This window comes from Quercus robur, chromosome 7, assembly GCF_932294415.1.
Source record: "Quercus robur chromosome 7, dhQueRobu3.1, whole genome shotgun sequence".
Taxonomy (NCBI): domain Eukaryota; kingdom Viridiplantae; phylum Streptophyta; class Magnoliopsida; order Fagales; family Fagaceae; genus Quercus; species Quercus robur.
In genome coordinates, this window is record NC_065540.1 from 41,084,762 (window position 1) to 41,103,800 (window position 19,039).

The 19,039-nt window shown below is 33.0% G+C and overlaps 3 protein-coding genes across 23 annotated transcripts in view; all 3 read right to left on the reverse strand.

Annotated features, from left to right (window-relative positions):
• LOC126693453 (F-box/kelch-repeat protein At3g06240-like) overlaps positions 1-8,029 on the reverse strand; it is a 130,287-nt gene extending 122,258 nt beyond the window's left edge. For 2 of the 14 annotated variants that reach the window (XM_050389420.1, XM_050389421.1), the window contains exon 1: positions 7,785-8,029. In XM_050389420.1, coding sequence (XP_050245377.1) covers positions 7,785-7,955 — 171 coding nt within the window. In that variant the 5' untranslated portion in view covers positions 7,956-8,029. Of the gene's footprint in view, positions 1-4,044; positions 4,666-4,733; positions 4,857-4,933; positions 5,168-6,831; positions 7,751-7,784 lie in introns of those variants that run through there. The other 12 variants (XM_050389429.1, XM_050389428.1, XM_050389425.1 and 9 more) reach the window with 11 other exon arrangements.
• LOC126693456 (F-box protein At3g07870-like) overlaps positions 1-19,039 on the reverse strand; it is a 157,807-nt gene that overhangs the window by 130,622 nt on the left and 8,146 nt on the right. The window lies entirely within an intron of this gene.
• Positions 15,814-17,316, reverse strand: LOC126693463 (F-box/kelch-repeat protein At3g23880-like). Its single transcript, XM_050389449.1, has one exon. The coding sequence runs from the start codon at positions 17,242-17,244 to the stop codon at positions 16,102-16,104; it is 1,143 nt and encodes a 380-aa protein (XP_050245406.1). The 5' UTR covers positions 17,245-17,316; the 3' UTR covers positions 15,814-16,101.

Below are 19,039 nucleotides of genomic sequence, written 5' to 3' on the forward strand. Positions count from 1 at the left end.
TCACCCATCACCGTAGTTCAAAACTATTTCACAACATATGCGTAGACTTTTCCTTCCCAAGATTTGTAAGATAAAAAATTTCCAAAGCAAGTGGAGCCATGATGTTTCCACTGCATAATACAATACCACCATAAAATCTCTTACTCAATTATCCATAGTTTAAGAACAACCATATTACAAAAATCATAAGATTCTTTTAAGATATACATATCTCTAGTCTAAATAGCTCTCTAAGTTCCTTTCAATGTGAATAAAAGTTTCAAGGCACATTCATTTAGATTAACCCCAATAACTAATTTTCCATCAATTATTAATTTCAACAAAATTCAAAGGCCTAAGTAGTCTCCAAAAATTACAAGAAGGGAAATCCACAGTTTTGAGATTCACCATAGACCATTGAATGCTAGCATTCGTTTAATTTTATACCTCAAAATTAAGTAGTGCATCCAAGGTTCCAATCATACCTAAGTTCAAAACTAATTTACAACATATGCGTGTATCACTATATCTTTTCTTCCTCAAGTTTTGTAAGAAAAAGAAATTCCAAAATCTCCATAAATAATCAATTGAGCATTGATATAAGGTTTTTCATAGAACCTCTATCTTAACCATAAATTATCTTCTCAAAAATATTGAGCATTTTGAAGATTTATCATTAAAAAAATTGGAGTTGCCCCACCCTTAAATATTTGAGTTAGTGCAATGTTGCTTTTATTTTGCACCTAAGAGGTGTAACAAATTGAACCAAATAATTTCATAACTAATAAATTAAACAAAGTATAACCTATAATTTCAAAAGCAACAAATTAGATCTTGAGATTTCAAAAAATAATATATTAAACTCCAATCTTCAACCCATTGTGTTTGAGGTTTAATTTACTACTTTCTGGAATCCTAATTTTCTTTCAGGTAATGACCAAATTGATCTTTTTTGGGCTCTTTGACCATAGGAGTGTTTGTCTTGTTAATACTTTATAGGACTGACCTAGTATGTCTGTCTTGTCATTGATACAAAGTTCAAGTTGTGCCCCAATTAATTTAAATTTTCATTAAAAAATTAAACCTCAAGTGAATAGATAGTAAGTTTTTCAACTACAACTAGTTTATTTTGATGAGTTTAGAATGAAATATTGAATCAATTGCGGTTGATATATTTTGAATGAGTGAGAAAAATGAGATGGAAAGTGAAAAACATTCATGATCTTCACATCAGGGCTGTGAAAAATTGAAAATCTTATTGTTCATGCAAGAGGTTAGTTCCGTTGATGAGTCTAGTATGATATGAAGCTTTAGCATTACACCTAGTCAAATTACAATACAAGTGATCTCTTCATTTGTTTAGTAGATACATTTCCAGTAAACAAGAAAGTAAAGATAATGTAAAAGTTACCATTATTGTTTCTATCTTTTTATGTTTAGTGATAAGAATTTTTTTTTTTTTTTAAAATGTAAAATTGTTATATATATATATAGTATTCATTTTACATAGTTCATGTCTAATTTGGTGGGGCCAATTAATCTTTATATAGATGCAATTACTAACAGAGAGTATTCTCCTGCTAAAAAGAAGAAGAAATAAAGCTATCCACGGACTCATTTTTTGCACACCTTGGCGAGAAAATCATGTCTTCAGAGGTAACATCAAAATAGTTTTACCAAGATCATCTTTGAACAATTTGAAATGTGATTTCATTAGTGTGGCCCTCATGGATTATTTTGTTTGGGTGTAACCGATTTGATCTGTCAATTGTTTTGTTTTTTAATACCAGATTTGATCAATCAATACAATACCATTACATATAAAATAAAATAATTTGCAACAGATTGATCCATTGCAACAAAATCCTTATTTGTGAACGAATGAGCAATTCTCGCAATGAATGCTTTTACAATAGTGGTATTGTAAAAGTACAATGTGGAAATCTCAAAGCCCAAGACCAATCAAACAAAGTCCAAATTGGTAAGGACTTCAACTAGTCAATAGATCTCACAACATCCTTTAATTTACGGTTGTTTCGTTCCTTCCACACTAACCACACCAGGCATGCTGGCACTGTATTCCATACATCCAAGAAAAAAACTAATTGTATATGAAGAATGCATTGTAGCATTTAGTAATCATTAATCTCTTGTAGATCTTGACACCAATCTCCTAACCAAGAAACTATAATGGTAGGACCAATGAGTCAACCTTATGCATCTTATACAATTAGCGAATATCCATGCTTCTCTTGACGGCTAATGGCTAAGAACATAACCAGATCTTGCTGATTAACATTTCTGCCATTAGAACAAAAATTAAGTAAGATTATGTTTGCTATACAGTAGGAACTATGCTTGACAATTTGACAAGTCAAATAATGTTCATGACACTCCTGAGACAATAGCCATAAGTTTAAATAAATATTAGGGATAATTACAGTAAACCCACCTGGGGTATGACCCGTTTTCACTTTGCCTACCCGTGGTTTAAAACTTTACATTTTGCCCACCTAAGGTTACTTCTGTTAGGGCTCTGTTACCCACCTATTGGCTTTTCCGTTAAAAAATAACTTCTACCACCAAAACATAACATAACACGAATCAAAAAGTTAGGATTTGAATTTTTTGAAAGAGAAGTTATGGGGTTTTGAAAGAGCTTGGGTTATGGAGTTGTAGAAGAAGAAGAGTACAGTTTCAATCGCCTCCTTGATAGAACCATTACTTCTTCTTCTTCTTCTTCTTCTTCTTTTAGAGACAGAGACAGTGATCTTGTTCGTTGACTAGGTTCGATGGGTCAGAGTCAAACTGGATCTCAGCGAGGATGCAGTTGATTTCTTCGATGATGAGAACATGGGGCAAATGGGTGTCCGAAATCCGAGAGCCCAGGAAGAAAACCCAACACCAATCTGATCTCCATGGCTCTACCACTCTCCACATTAATTCAAACAAGCTCCAGCCATTGATTCAAACCGCAATAACTAAAACCCACAATAATTCAAAATGCAAAACTCAACAACTAAAACCGAAGCAAAACGCAACCGCCAATCTGATCTCCCTATCTCCACCACTCTCATCGATTCAAACAAGCTCTAGCCACCGAAATCGATTTAAAAACCCACCATCAATTCAACAACCCACACCGATTCAACAACCCACAACGCCGATTTAGCAACACACGCTGATTCAACCCACCTCTGAAACCCAGTCACTAATTCAACTTCAATACTTGATCTGAAACCCAGCCAACACCCAAACGACCACCACGACACAAAACCCATGGCTGATCTACCATGATCTAAACCCAGAGCTAGATTTTTCTATACCTCACACTTCAGTTGTTGGCTTATCTCTATCACACTCTCTCTTTGTTGATAATGTTGCTGGTTGTTTTGAGATGTTGGTCTTCTTGTAAAATTTGGTTCAAAATTTTGAGTTGTTGTGAAATTGTTGATATTGTTATAGATTAAAAATAATTTCATTGAGCCATTTGATTGGTTTGTTGTTCCTCCACTTTATTCTCATTGAAGTTCATGAGCAATGAAAAACCCTAGCTTTTATATTTTTGTTATATTTGTTTTTGCCAAAAAATGTGTTTTTCTAATGGCAAACGGAGAGGGGGGTTACGAAAGACTAACAGAAGTGACCTTGGGTGGGCAAAGTGTAAAGTTTTAAACCACGGGTAAGTAAAGTGAAAACGAACCATATCCCAAGTGGATTTACTGTAATTATCCCTAAATATAATAGCCATAAACTTTAGAGGAGCCCTCTCTCTCTTGGCTGGATAAATTTCAGTCTTCACATCACAACAATGCTTTAAGGGGACAACTATCTCTTTTACAAGAACCCCCATCAAGGATAAGGTAAATCAAAAAACGAATCTAGATTCATAAGACTCGCAAAAATGAAGTTTTCTTTTTTTTTTTTTTCTTTTTTTTTGGTTTTTAAGGAACTTCTACTCACAAGACTTGAAAAATCAAGGACCACAAAGTGCCCATTAGCACTTTCCAAACTAAATTCTAATGATTCAATTATCAACCATCATCAATATCAAGGCCACAATCATAAAAAATCTAAGACTCAAAGCGAATCAAAACAGAAAAATCAAGATACATCTCAAAATTTAGTTGAATCCATCCAGGTGCAAAAGAGACCCCTCTAAACTAGGGCATTGAGCTAATGTCATTTACCTAAAGGATTGTTTTCCATTTACTTGGATCCGAAAAGTTACCTACACGTTAATAGAACTGTACCAATCAAAAAGAAAAAAGACAGATGCTCTGCTGCAGGTGCTCACAGATGACCTCTCTTTCCATGACGTTGTGCCAAAGGTTTTGTGTGCTGCTCCTTGTCTTCCTCCTCATCATCATCATCATCATCGAGGCTAATCTGTTGACCAGAAGGAAGATGTCCAGATTTGGATCTAAACGTGGCCAAAGTTGTACTCTCATGAACCTGGCAGTGAGAAGGATCTTGAGGAGCAAGACGCTTTATGTGTTGAGAGAAATCCTCTTTGGCTTGCACTGTAGTGTTCATGGGATCACCTTCATCAGCCCGAGAAGGAGTTATACCAACAACTGAATCAGTAACGGAATCACTTGATCCTCCAACATCACGAGTTCCCAAACTACAAAGACATCTCTCAAGAGTCTTTATGGTACTTGCTTGACTTTCCACCTTGTTCCGCTGCAAGAAAATTGGAGATCAATTAGTCAATATTCAAGCAAAAACAATATTACAAAAGGAATGCATACCAAGAGGCCGATTTCATGAGAGAGTTCATTTTGACGGACAAAAGATAATTGGGAACTAGACGAAATCCAGATCTTCATGGACTCAATAAGGGAATAACACTCCTCAACAAAATCCGCTTCAGCCTACAAAGTAAAAAACATGTGGGTTAACACAGAAAAGAAAAGGCAAAATAGAGGCATGCACACCCCAAGCAGATTACCGGGCCTCCCGTCCATGGCACATAAGGAACATGCTTTGAGCGTGGAACAAGCATGGTTTCAAATTCTCCAGAGTCATTCGTCACTTGCACTTCCCACGAAGGTAAAGAGGGGTACTTCGAACTAAGGGGAAGAGTATCCAAAGAAGATTCAGTTTCTCTAGAATTTTCCTCAAGACTCAAAGAAGTATCAGTCTCCATCTCAGCTTCAGTTTCTCTATTCATTTCATTTTCCCCCTGAAAGCATAAGCTAATCTCACTGATTAACATGTTTGTCATTAGGACTACAGCAAAATAACATTATACTTGATAAGCAGGAAGAACTTGACAATGTCATTGTCATGTCAACTAATGTTCACAACAATCCTAAAACAATAGTCGTAAGTTAAATAAATAATATGCATAAGAGTAATGCTACAAATGTTTCAACTACTAAAACATAAATTAAAAAATAAAATAAAATAAAAAAATAAAACCAAAAAAAAAGAATCAAGAAATTTATTTATTATGATGTTGATGTGGTACCAATCACATTAATTTCCACCTCTATTTGTGAACTTCTTCTGGCAAAATTGGTATTACTTTTACCAATTTCTACACTTTAATATCTTAAATGGTAGTAAAGGATTATATGCTACAATTTGCAATTGCAGACGATGACAATTCTCCCGCAGCTTTCATATGAGACCATAAAAGACCATCACAAAAAAGGTTCATTGGTTAGTATAAGCAGCCGTGTAATATTTCATTTATATCAAATGCATGGTAATTATTCTTGAGCGTGAGGTGAAAAAGGTCTATCTAAATTCTTAGGCCAATAGTAATAGATTAAGCAAACTAAAATACCAAATCATTCAATCTGGAAAATATGTTAAAAAGGAGAGAATGCATCATTATTATTATCTTAACCAATGAAACAGAGGCAGAAAACATTGACTCAATCACTTACATTTGCAAATATCATATACATTAATGGATCAAAAATTAGAATTGTTTATCAAACAACTAATGAGTTCTAAATAGATATTTGAATTGCTGCACGTTTTCTCTAAGCCACAAACCAATAACAATCATTGGGTAGAGACAAACTAAAAAAGCATATAATTTATAAGATTAATAGATGTAATAATGTAAAAGCATGAAAAAGTATTTAAGCATTTAGAAATGGTAGTATTCAAGACAAAAATTTGACATGAACTTCTGCTGTATAGTAAATTAAAGCGGATTCAAGCATATATGTTGTCTACATCATTAAGCCCACCTATCGACTCTCTCGCCACCTCAACTGGCTTATATCAAACAAGATACAATATCAATAATTTCATGATTTACAGAAAATCCTAACATTTTCCAGCAGTTTAACAAATATAAAAAAATGCATAAGCAATTACGCATGTGAGCAAAAATCAAAATCCTGCTATTAGAATATTGAAGTATACAATTTGACTTATTGCTGAGAACCAATAAATTAGCTATATGCATCCCAAACAGATTGCTGAAATCATTCCCATTTTTATTTAGACCAAGCCTAAGAGACTAAGCTCACCAACTAGTTCATATTGTCTCTAAAGCATAAAAATAAATAAGATTATGTTGGCTAAGCATGTACTACACCATGAAATTGTCATTTTTGAGAAGTGCACAATGTTCTTGACACAAAAATCAGTTGTCATATGATAGCCACAATCTCCAAGATTATTCTTTTTTGTTTAAAAAATCGATATGTCTGAAAAGGCAACATAATAAAAGCATCATTTAATATGCAAAGTGCATATATGATGCCATGCCGCAAAATGCTTGTCAATATAAACATCGCAAAGATTGTCATTTTGGCTAAAAATATTCAAGAAGTCTAACATTTGATACAAACTAATCTTCAAAATTCCAGATGACATATTTACCTGACCAAGTAAAACCAAGCTCTCCATGGGATCAGTTGTGTAACGCAACCAACTAAAAAGTCCAACAGTAATTCCAAGGTCGTTCGCGTTTGGACTCTCAGGGTCATATGAAATTACCTTTGAGCCACAGCAAAATAGAAGTTCACCATTGTCAACGCAGCAAAAGAATCTATCAACCACGGCGCCTAATTCTACAGTTATTTTCGTCCAAGAGTCAACCACACCATACTCTCTCATCGCATATATGTAGCATACATCTAAATACTCAGTTTCATAAAAACCAATTATAGCCAACGATCCCTTGAACACTGCAAGGGAAAACCTGCCTTCGTAAAAGTCATGCTCCGGTAGTATTATCTTTTGGAATGTCTCATCATTGACATCAAAACACAAACTGTAACTGCAGTCCACAGTAAACGCTAAAGCGTGCAGAGCTCCATTAAAAAACAAACATGGGTCTCGAAATGTTTGATCAAAAGACTCAGCATTGTGGTCGGAGCCAAACGAGATTACAAACCTTCTCCATGAATCCGTACTCAATGTGTAGACCTGAGCCTCTGTCGACAGCGTTGATTCTTCATAGCCAGAAACAATTCTGAGAATCTTGTAGTCATTGTTTTGGGAATGGTACGCAAACCCAAGACCACAAGTCAGCTCTCCGTCGAACTTTTTGAGAGGAAGAGAGATACTCTTAAACATTTTGATGCTTGGGTTCCACAAATAGATTACACGGTCATTATAACCATTAAGGCAGAACATGCCATTACAGAAGCCAACAATGTCGACACAAAGAAAGGGAATTTGAAACCTGGAAATCTCGGTAAATGTGCGGTCGCTATTGCAAATAGCCGTACCCAGATCTTCCGACTTGTACCAGGACCATCCTCGTCGTAATCAGAATATAGCAGATAACCATTGTTGTCGTTGTTTGATAATGATTTGGCTTTGTTGAGGTTGAGGTGTTTGGTGATGAAAATGGGGTCTGTGATGACGGAGTTCCAAGACTTTGAAACCCACCTGAATCTCATCAAGGATTTCACTGCCAGCCGACTCAGTATGTCGAATACGACGTCGTCTGGGAGACGCTCCGATGACAAATTCGGACCTCTCCTGAGTTTAGACATCGGAAATCGGCTTAAGGAAAGGAAATGCGCAACAAGTAGAAGTAGGTGTGTACTGTGTAGGCTGAAAGGTCTTGTCCTTTTTACTTTTTAGATAAATAAATAGATATATATGGTTGAAATTGGTCTCATCAATTTTTTTTTTTTTTTTTTTAGGAACATCAAATTGTATTTCAAGATTTAATTTTTTTTTTTAAAGTTATACACTCAAAATTTTATACACTTGTAGATAAGAAACAATCTAAATTTTTTACTTCAGAATGATCAAAAGTTTTTTACTTTACGATGTTGCATTCCATCCCAATGCCTTTTTAATAAGTGAGAATAAATTACGATGCTGCATTAACAACTTACTTTATATATATATATATATATATATATATAAAAGTAATAAAAATTACCGCTCTGTTTGTTTCAGTATTAACGTTTTCTAGAAAATGATTTATTTTTCAAAGAACATTTTCTAGAAAACTGTCTTATTTTCCAGTGTTTGGTAACAACCTTGAAAATGAGCTTAAAAATGTTTTATGATGTTTGGTATGCAATTTTTTCTAAAATATTTATTGTATAATTTAAAACATGTATATTATGAAAACTAACTAACGTAATCATTATAAATAAAAAACCAAGAATAAATTTGGTTTTCATACTAAAATTTTGACAATAGATACAATCAAAATTAATTAGTTGTCAAATTTTCATGATCACTACTACTCATTTTGCTTGTATAAATAGACAGTAACATATGTACACACGCACACACATATCAACCATTTGTCTACTATGGTCAAGCACAAGTCTTCAATATTACTCTAAATTATGTATTTACATAATATACTACATAATATATCATCACTGCATGGTATTTGCCAACAAATGCAATTTTCATTCATTATATAACAATATTATTAGTACATAGTAAAGATTGTCTCATGTAAAAGCAATTTAGAGTAATATAGGTACCATGTTTAAAATTTTCATCTTTTACTTCATTCATTCTTTCTTCTTCTCCTTTTTTTATTTATTTTATTTTATTTTTTTGTACTTTATGTACGAAAAAGGAAGTAACTTCTACCTGGAATCCATCAAACCGAAAATTTCTTAGAGAAAAAAGAAAATCGAGCTTGAAATTTAAAGTAAAGAATTGGGATTTTGGTAGAGAGGAATGAAATAATTACCGCTGCAAATTTGTTTTCCTTTGCAAGTAGGAGCTATTGACCGATCAGTGAAGGAAAAAAAAAAATCTAATATGAGAATTGTGTTACAGAGGGGAAGAGAAACATGGAGCAAAGAGAGAAGAGAGACAATTAAAGAGAGAGATCTATGGGAAGAGGAGAGACTAGAGTTAGTGACAGTGAGGGTATGAGGAGAGAAAAAGCAAAGGGAAGAGAGAAAAAGCGAGAAAACTTACCATGAGAGAGAGAAGGCGCCAAAAAATTATGTTTCCCACAGTTATTGACGAAGATAATATTTATAGGAGATGCAATGCATGAGAGAGAGATTGTTTTCCAAAATTTTTTTTTGGAAAACAACCTATAGAAAATAAGCTTTATTTTTATTAGAGTTTTCCATTGACCAAAGATAGTTTTCCATTGACCAGGTTTTTTTTATGCTACCAAACACTGGAAAATGTGGAAAACTATCTTTACAGAAGGTTTTCCAGCGAAACAAACAGAGCGTACAAGCAAATCAAGTAGAAAGTTTAATAGAAGTGAAAATAAAAAATCAGAGTGCAATACGTAAATCCCCAAGCCGGAGTCAATCAAACAAAGTCCAAATTAATAAGGACTTCAACTAGTCAATAGATCTCATAACATCTTTGAATGTGTGACTATTTCATTCCTTTCACACGAATCACATCAGACATGCTTGTACCGTATTCCACGCATCTAAGAAATGTTTCCCAAACAGTTCTGCCAAACAAAAAGGAGGTGTGCTAATATTTTCGGTAGTTAAGAGTTTGAACTTTGGAGCTCTTTTTGAACATTGAGCATTTAGCTTTGTCTTGTAAAACTATTTGGCAGGACTAAGAATGCAAACAACTGGTAGATGCCACTAGCAAGTAGAGCCCCAAAATTGACAAAAATTGATCCACATAAGTCAATATATAATTATTTGCAAGTTTGCTTTGACACTCATATTAGTGAGTGTATAATAGAAAAATGTGAAAATTTTACACAGTTTTATCTAAAAATAACTCACATCAGCCCAAATGTATAATTGTGTTAATTTACAAGTTTGCTACAATAATCATGTAAATTTATATTGAAACTATTCTTTCTTTACATATCTTGAGAATAAAGGAAGAGAATTGATGGCAATTGTTGTGTGTAAAGAAATAAAAACAATTAAAAAATAAATAAAATTTGATATTTTAATGAAATATAGTGTAAAATAGATAATTTGGTGTAGGGTATTTTGAAAAGAAAGAATGTAAAATAAATTAAAAAAAAAAAAAGTTCATATGCTAAAATAGACAATAATTTTTGCACAAGCTGATACGAATGCTCTAAACTGTGTAAATTTACATTGACACTGCTCATTTTGCATTTAGTATAGTTTTTTATTCTTTTTTTACCTATCCTAAGAATAAAGGAAGAGGGTGAATAGTTGTTGTTGTTGTGTGTGTGTGTGTGTGTGTGTGTGTGTGTGTGTGTGTGTGTGTTTTTGGCTAGAGGTTGTGAGTGAAGAAAGAGAAACAATTAAAATTGATATTTTAATAAAATGTAGTATAAAATAAATACTTTAATATAAGATGTTTTGAAAAATGAATATATAAAATAGAAAAAATAAATTCTTATGATAAAATAAACGAAAATTTTTGGATGAGCTGCCATGCAAGCTTTAAGCTTAGCTACCTAAGATGAGAGCCCAATATCTGAATGCTGGAACCAAGTGACCTATATGTTTGGGCTCTTCAATAACACTAGACTTAAAATGATTGTTTGTCTAATTAATGGGACTCACCGAATTGTCATTGGGCTATTCAAGTTATGGACCAGTTAGTTTGGTGGACTCGACCCCCTTCACCATCATGCAATGCTCAAGAGATAAATCTCTACTATGACTAGCTTTTTAATTATGTGTTTTTTAAAGTCATTTTTCCAAATGTGGGTGTTTGGGACTTTTCAATGGCAAATGTAGAGAGAGATATGATATGATATTTCATTAGATGGGCAAGGATGGCAATAAGATGGAGCAGGAGTCAAGTCATGGGCATGTTGCACACACATTTTAGAGGTCAACTAGGAAAAGAGTGAAAGTATAAGGTGACTTTTGTTTTTGTTTTTTGCTTATTTTTATTTTTAATAGAAAGGAAAATGAGAATTGCTTGACTTATGAGTGAGTGTGTTAAGAAAGAGATAGGTAAGTGTTTTCAAAGTTCAAACAGTTCAAAGTGGAAGAAACCCAAACAAGGCCCAGCAAGTCAAGCAATCCATGACATTTTTGCCATCCCTAGTTTGGGAGTCTATTGCATTCTCTCTAAACTCCCCTTTTATTTGTGTCTTTTTTGGGTCTGAGTCTTAAACCAATATCCTCATTATTTTTCAATTAAAAAAAATCCTTATTATTTTCAATCAATGTTTGCACCCTCTAACTTTAGAGAGAAAAGAAAAGAAAAAGGTTGAAGATTGTACCACACAAATCAACATCAAACACTTGGTTTTCACATTTTATTTCAATAAAAAAAAAATTAGTTGCTCAAATTTTAGGGTATGTTTAGTAATTGTTTTTTCCTTTTATTTCTAAAAACAATTTTCTATTTCTGAGATTAAAAAATTTGTTTGACAACCTAAAATAGACAGAAAATAAAAACATTCTTAAAACTCAATTTGTAAAGGAAACTGAAAACATGCAAAAGGCTTTTTTAGTTTCTATTTTTCAAAAGTTAATGAAAATACACATTTAAGTTAATAAATCTATCTTGTTCCTCAAAAAAAAAAAGTTAATAAATCTATCTCATTTAAAGAGTTAGATTTAGAGTTCAAACCCTAATAACAACATATTTTAGTATTTTTTTTTTCAAAAAACAATTTTTTTTTTTTAAATTTCAACTAACAAAACATGCTTTTGGTTTCAAAAATACAAGAATTTTTTTTTTTAATATTCCCAAAAACAAAATTTTGAAAATAGAAAACAAAAACTATTACCAAACATAACCTTAATGTTGTCTTCAACTAGAGTTTTCAAACAAAATGAAGGCTCAATTTAGTTGTCTTCTTTGTTTGATACATTATTGGTTATCAGGGAGACGGTGAAATAGGAACTCATACATAAAAACAGGGAGATACAAAAGGCTAGCATGATACACCTCCTAGCTCTTTGTGCAATGTAGTCTCTATAGAATGAAACTGCCGCAGCACTTATTGCAAGAGTAAGGAGATTGATGATTCAAGACAAAACTACCAGGATGTCACAGCCCCTGTAGACAAAATTTAATAAAGTAAATGAGAAATGAAACTGAGTCAACAAATAGTTGAATTCAAGCATGTATTGTGTATCTAATAGTTAGGCCCATTTGGATATACATTACTGTAAATTTCTTTAACACTTTATCTACTTTTTCTATGTGTGTTAAAAATACTTAGTATTTAAAAAAAAAAAAAAAAAAAAAAAAAAAAAAAAAAAACAATCAAACAAACAAACAAATACAATGCCAGCACTCATGTAGAACGTATACCTTTTATTTTGCATTGGAAAAGGTGCCATTGAACCTGTGAACATAGTACTTGAAAGAACACCAATGTCTATAATACAAAAACTGACCAAGGAAAAACTACAATATAGACTACGCATCCATGTTCTTTATGGTAACGATTGGTTTCCACATCTATTTATCAAAGCTTATACTTGGCACACAAACTTAAATGGTTGATTATGGACTTCGTAGGATGGAGATAATGGCAGAGAAGAGTTAAACAAACCATGATACAAGTACAGGTAGAACAAGTGCTTGTCTTGCATACTGTTGCATTATTTAGTAATTAAGGAACTGCATATTAGAGTATTAGTAAGTATCCAAGGATGTTGCAACAATAATTGTCACATAATAGGGCTTTGTGCTGCGACTGCAGTAGCTCAAGAAAAGCACTGCTTAGACCTGTCATGACTGATTGGAAAAGATGAATATCAATGATACATTCAACAGTTTGCAAATAAATCAAATTTCTAGTTTTTACTAATTTCCAAACCCAAATGCCATCAAGGTAGGACCAATGAATCACCCATATGCATCTCAAACAAATATCAAATATTATTTATTTTGGAGACATCTTGTTGATTAGCATGGTTGTCACTAGGACAAAAACGAAATACGATTATGCTTGATAAGCAACAAGCACTTGACAATGACATTGCCATGTCAAATAATGTGGAAGGAAATCCCAAGACAATAGTCATAAGTTGAATAAATATTAGCCATAATAAGCTCCTAAGGAACCCTCTCCCTTCTGGTTGGATAAATTTAGTCTTCAATTTCACAGCAATACTATAAGAGTAATGATACAAATATGTTAACTTTTAAAACATAAAACAAAAAATAATAGCAATTAGGAAATTTACTTATCATGATGTTGATGTTGTTCCAATCACATTAATTGCTACCTCGGTTTGCAAACTTTTTATTAGTAAAATTGGTGATACTTATAGCAATTTTCATACTATTTAAAGGACAACATAATATAGCTTGCATAAGAGGACAATTCTTCAGCAGCTTTCAAATGACACCATAAAAGATTACCACCACAAGAGGTTCATTAGTTAGTATAAACAGCCTGTGTCTTTTTTTTTTATAGGCATATAAGCAGCTATGCTTGAGGTGAAAAAGGTCTATCTAAATTCTTAATCCACCAAAAACAAATTAAGCAAACTAAAATACTAAATCCTTCAATCTGGTAAAAATGTTACAAAGGAGACAATGCATCAGTATCTTAACCATTGAAATTGAGCCAGAAAACATTGACTCAATCACTTGCATTTGCAAATTTCATATGTGCTAATGGATCAAAAATTAGAACTACTTATCAAATGACTAATAAGTTCTAAATAGATATTTGAATTGCTGCACATTTTCTCTGCACAAAGCCACAAACCATCAACCATCATTGGATGGTAAGTAAATTAAACAAAGCATCCACTTTCTTTAATTTATAGACCTAATAATGTCAAAAATATGAAAATGTATATATACATGCGTTGAGAAATCATAGTGTTTTGGAGAAAATTTGACTTGCACTTCTGCTGTATACAAAATTAAAGAGGATTCAAGCATATAAATTGTCTCTGTCAATAAAAAAATGCAGAAGCAATTAAATGTGTGAGCAAAAATTAAAAGCCTGCTATTTAAAATATTAATTTGACTTATTGCTTAGGACCAATGAATCAACTTTATGCATCCCGTACAGATTGCAGAAGTTCATTCTCATTTTCCTTTGGACTAAGCCTAAGATCTTTAGCTCACTAACAGCAGCCAGAGGTACAATTTTTTTAGTCCAACAAAACCATACTCCCTCATGTTAATTTATCAAATCACTGAAGACAAACAAAGCCGGCAATTCCTTGAACACTGCAAGTCTCTCATCATATTGGTGCAGCCCTTCTCCTGGGCTATTTTTTTCTCACAAAACCATTTAGGCAATATGCACCATTTTGGCTCTCCAAAATTCCATTACCAAAACACTTTTCCTGGGCTCTACGCTCTGTTTAATATATGTAATAGATAGACTGATGAAATTTTGAGATGCAAGCTGAAAATAGAGGCTGCAACTTGAGCAACCTGGGCTGGTTTACACACACATATATACTATTTTTTTTTTTTTTTATCAGTACACACACGTACATATACTTCATAAAATCTCAAGATTCCAAGCTCAATTTTAGACGCCGCAACTTGGGCAACCTAAGCTTGTTGGAGGTAAACAAGAGCATGTAAGTCTCAATTTTTAGCCCTCACCCAACCCAACCTAGGCTGAAATTAGTTGCCTTGCTGTGACTGAATTGACTCAAGGTGGGTCAAGTTATGCTTCTCTTAATATTAGTAGTAGTAGTTGGAGATATCAATAGCTTTTTTCTGTCTATTTACAATAGCCAACTAAGTTGGGCCAACTTACAAGCAAGATTAGCATACCTTATGCTTAAAAAGCATGCATGATTTACTGTGTGTATACAAGTGTGTAGATTCACGTGTACTATACAAATTATAAAGAAATCTCATAAATTAAAAAAATAAAAATAAAAAACTAGAGAAATAATTTGCATTAGTGTTGTATCTGCAAGAGCTAGTATCAGTCTTGTCTCTATGTCAAAGATAGTTGGAACCAATACACCTAGAGTGTCTAGGGCATATATGCTAGGTTGATGTGCAATCTGCAGCTTAACAAACAACGTTTTTAAGCATACATAGATGTTGAAAAAAAAAAAAAAACATTTAGTGGTAGGACAACAAAAAGAAGAAAAATCGATTTAAAAAGAAAAGGAACCAGCCAAAATCTTGATGATTTTCCCTGACATCCAAAACAAGTCTATAAACCAGGCTTATGCAATCAATTAATTATTAAAAACTTTAATAATTAAACTTGAGACCTAATTCCAAAAGTTTATTCTTCTATTCATATAAATCTACAGATGCTTGCCATCTTAAAAAGAGAATGGAATTATAAATTGATAGATAAATCAATAAGAAAGGAAACAAAATACGGAAGGGGGCTGGGGACAATCAATTGAGCTTGCACAACAAATTCATAGTTTATAGAAAATATTATTTTGTTGCCTAGAAATCAAAGCATGATATCCAACAAGGTGAGTTGACAAAAATCAAAATCAAGGGTACCACCAAGTACCAATAATTTACAAGTAAAACCAATTTCAATTATAAACTTGATAACCAGTCCAATATTCATTATGATAGGACAAGTGAAACAAGGTTATCTGGGCTAAAAACATATAATTTTCACTGTGACATTGCCATGTGTTAGAATGACCACAAAAATCTACTAGGATTACTACATTACTTTCATGTGTACTACAATAGAAGAAAAAAAGAACATAATGATGGCTTCATTGATTTAATATTACAATAAGGAAAAGCAAAATAAAACATAAAATAGAGCATCATTTACTTCATTGGTTTATCTTCACATTTGGATGACATTTATTTGTGATCAAGTAAAACCAGGCTTTCCATAAGATCAGTTGTGTAGGCCATCCAGTTAGGACTTGAAATTCCAATATTGTTATCATATAGACTTTCAGGGTCATACGAAACCGTCCTTCCCGGAGGCATCATAATTAGAAGTTGACCACTTTCAGTGCAGCCAAAGAAATTCTTAATCCGCTTGAGTCCTACAGTTTTTTTTGTCCAAGACTCAACCACACCATACTGTCCCATCACCCATATGTCGCATTTATCTAAAACATCGCCATCTTCATAATCAAATACAGGAGGACCAAAAACAATTAGAGCCAATGATCCCTTGAACACCACAAGTTGGTGAACTGCCTGATAGTCAAAAATAAATCTATCTAAGTAATTCTCCGGCAGTCTTATCTCTCGGAATATTTCATCATTGACATCAAAGGACAAAATGAAATTGTTAGTGTTGTTTTTACCCCTGGTATATGCCATAGAATATAGAGCTCCATTAAAAAATAAAAAGGGTTCATATTGTATATCTAAAATAGATCCAAGATTGGGTATCGACTCCACCGAAAATTCAATCCTTCTCCACAAATCCGTACTCAATGCGTAAACCTTGGCCTCAAACCGCGGACCTTTGTTATTGCAAACAATTTTGAGAATCTTGAAGTCATTGTTTTGACAATGATAGGCAAGTCCAGGACTGTAGCCACTGCGACCCTCGGCAATCGTAAGCATCTTAAACTTTTGAATGTTTGGGTTCCATAAATATATCAAAGCATCACGATTTCCATAAATCAAGAACATGCCATTGCAATGGTCAACCATGTAATGATCTACAGGAAAGGGGATTTGAAACTTAGAAACCTCAGTCAATGTCAACGTGGGACCGCCATTGCAAGCAGCCGTATACAGTTGTTTGTCATGGGTATATAGCAGAAAACCATTATGATTGTTATTGGATGATAATGATTTGGCTTTGTTGAGTTGGAGGTTCAAGTGTTTGGTAATGAAAATGGGGTCGGTGATTGTAGAGTACCAAGATTTAGAAACGCACCTGAATCTGATTAAGGATTTCACTGGTAGCCGAGTCAGGATGTCGATCACGACGTCGTGTGGTAGACGCTCCGATGACAAATTCCTGAGCTTAGACATCATCGATGATGATGATTCGAAAGGAAATGAGTTACAGTAAGAGGAAGAGAGAGAAAGAAAAAGGTAAGAAGTAAACTAATGATAAAAGCTGCCTCAGATGATGACACAGGGCTTAATTAAACAGAGGGAGTGTTTGCCTAATTAGTGGGACACACCCATTTTGTCGCTTGTTAATGAAAATTTAGGTACAGTAGCTTAGATAATGTTTTTTAAGTATTTGTTTGGATTGAGTTTATTTTTACTAAAATTAAAAATTGAAACTGAAAATATTATAATAAAATAATTTTTAAATATATGAATAGTATTGTAGAATCTATTTTTAATAAAAAAGTTGTTGAAAAGTAAAATTTGTGGGTCTATAAATAATGCACAAGTATACTATTTACTGTGAAAAAGTCAAAGTCAACTTTTGTGGTTACTGTTCATGAACAATAATCGCATTACTTCCTAAAATGCGTGAAGGAAAAAAAAAAAAGGAAACCAGAAAACGCAAACTTATAAACACAAACACACAATCCAAACGAAAACCAAGTTTTCATTTTAAGATTTAGAAATATGACTATTTAACTAAAAAATACGCTTTCATTTAATGAGAAAAAATTTATATGGCAAAATCTTAAGAATAGTATCTAAATATTATAATAAGTCTTACTTATAAAGTAAAAGTGCAATATTAAATGTTCAAAACAATTGGTTGGACTCTAGTTACTTCTCCCATCATTCAACCAAATTTATTTATTTTTGGGGAACAAATTAAATCTTAATTAAGTGTGAAAATATTCATACACAACTCGCAAGCATGAATTGAGCTTAACTTGCTTTGTTGTGGGTTAATGTTTGATATAAATGGAAATGTCTCCAGGGGATTTGAGCTGTTTTGACTCAATTAATAAATTAGTCAATTTTGTGTTGACTTGTTTGACTCACAATCAATCCAAAATGAACTTGTTCTATCAAGATAAAATTACTAGTCTTGACCTGAATTCATTTAGCATATACAAATAAATGTCATTTTTATGTAACACAAATATTATTGTTACATATAGAATTGAGTAGCTAAATGAATTTTAATGTTTACCAAAATATAGAAAATTTTCATTTTAGTTTATCTTTCATAGACTATATTGTATTTCTAAATCTTGGTGGAACGCCATTGAGTAAAATAAAATACTTTTTGGTCAAAAAATATCTTTTAAGAATAATTGCTTAAATAACCGTCACAATTAATTTAGTATATATGGGTCAAGAATTTAATCAAGCAAAAGACAACTCCAAAAAGATTAAGAATGAATACACAATAGAAATGATGACAGTAGTTAATATCTAATTGATAAATATGTCCTCGAAACCCTTAAGGATGGACATGACTACTACAACTTCTTTTACTCACTTGATTTTTACACTCAGCACTCAAAACTTTTCTTTTTGAAGAATTCTAGATCCCCTGCTAATGGGGTGATTTGTCCTTATTTATACAAATGAGGTTCCTCCCCTACCGTCCACCTGTAGGGTGGATATCACATGGGGAAGATGCTTGTCTCATCTTCTACTTCCCCTTTCTTTTGAGGTAAAAATGAGTGGAAGACAAGGTGATGGGCATTGTTTTTATGGTCATTCAACAATAAATGCATCAATGTTAGTGGGTGGATTGCATTTAATGTAGAGGGAATGATTGCTTAACTTAGACGTTTTCTTCTTTAGGCCTCTAGACTTATTTGTTCTTCCATCCATATGGTCATTTGCCTATCATCTTGAAGCTGGGAGGGTTCTTGACATGCAACTGAGGATAAAGGGATCC